The sequence below is a fragment of the Nestor notabilis genome, unplaced genomic scaffold, assembly GCF_000696875.1.
Source record: "Nestor notabilis isolate BGI_N333 unplaced genomic scaffold, ASM69687v1 scaffold32053, whole genome shotgun sequence".
In the NCBI taxonomy this organism is placed as follows: Eukaryota; Metazoa; Chordata; class Aves; order Psittaciformes; family Psittacidae; genus Nestor; species Nestor notabilis.
This window is the reverse complement of record NW_009921107.1, coordinates 28,995-30,059: the sequence shown is the minus strand read 5'-3', so window position 1 is coordinate 30,059 and position 1,065 is coordinate 28,995. Positions and strand designations below refer to the sequence as shown.

The window sequence follows — 1,065 nt, the reverse complement described above, 5'->3', positions numbered from 1 at the left end:
CAGTCCCATCCCATTTCAGCTGTGTCTAGTTCCCATCAAAGGGCTGGTCCATCCTGGTGCCAGTCCAGTCCTCACCCACCCTCTGTCCCCAGCCTGATCCCAGATCCATCCTGCTCCCATTCTGGTTCCCATCCCAGTGCTGGTCCAAACTGGTCCCCTCCCAGTCCCTGTCCTGATCCCACTGTTGTCCCTCTCTTGGTCCTGGTCCCATCCTGATCCAGTCTCACCCACATTGTGATGCTGTAGCAGCCCCTGCCCATCCCAGCATGATTCCAGCCCTGTCTCAGTCTACTCTAACACCGATCCCAGTCCTAGTCTATCCCAGCCCCATCTGGCCCCAGCCATTCCCAAACCCCATTTGCCGTCCCTTTAGGGGAGCACCGGGACACGGACCGGTGCTGCCGGGACCATGACCACTGTCAGCATGTCATCCACCCCTTCACCGCGCGCTACGGGTACCGCAACCTGCGCTGGCACACCATCAGCCACTGCGACTGCGACCGCAGGTGAGCGGCCCCAGCATCCCTCCATCCCAGGACAGGGGGAAAGGAGATTCCAGCCCCCTGGAATCCCCCCGCTCACCCCGGCTCTGCCTATGGCAGGTTGAAGGAGTGCCTGCGGCGGGTGAACGACACGGCCTCACGGGTGGTGGGTCAGGCCTTCTTCAACATCATCCAGGTGCCCTGCTTTGAGTTCACCTACAAGGAGGAGTGTGTGGAGCCCTACCTCTACGTCTGGTAAGTGCCCCCCTGCCATAGGGACCATCCCCCTGCTCAGCCCCACTGGGGTCACCTCGTTCTGTGTCTTCCCCTTGCAGGTGTAAGGCGTACAATACGGTGGCCATCGCGGTGCCCAGGGAGCCGGTGCTGTACGAGTTTGGTGGGGAGCTCATTGACCGGGCAGCGAGGCCTGGGGGGGTCCCTCTGAACCCCCCTTGGAGCAGCATCGACGGAGGAGCCATCCCAAGGGAGCATCATGTGCCTGCCCACCCACCCTCATCCCGCAAGGGAGCCAGGAAGGAGAGGAAGATGAAGAAGACAGACAAGAAGAAGGGGAAAGGTCTGA

At 61.5% G+C, this 1,065-nt stretch overlaps 1 protein-coding gene across 1 annotated transcript in view; it reads left to right on the top strand.

The window, feature by feature from the left end:
- Positions 1-373: 373 nt before the first annotated feature.
- Positions 374-1,065, top strand: part of PROCA1 (protein interacting with cyclin A1) — a gene marked incomplete at its 5' end in the record, with an annotated part of 3,483 nt that continues 2,791 nt past the window's right edge. The window contains 3 exons of the mRNA XM_010011004.1: positions 374-506; positions 603-737; positions 818-1,059. Coding sequence (XP_010009306.1) covers positions 374-506; positions 603-737; positions 818-1,059 — 510 coding nt within the window. The remainder of the gene's footprint in view (positions 507-602; positions 738-817; positions 1,060-1,065) is intronic.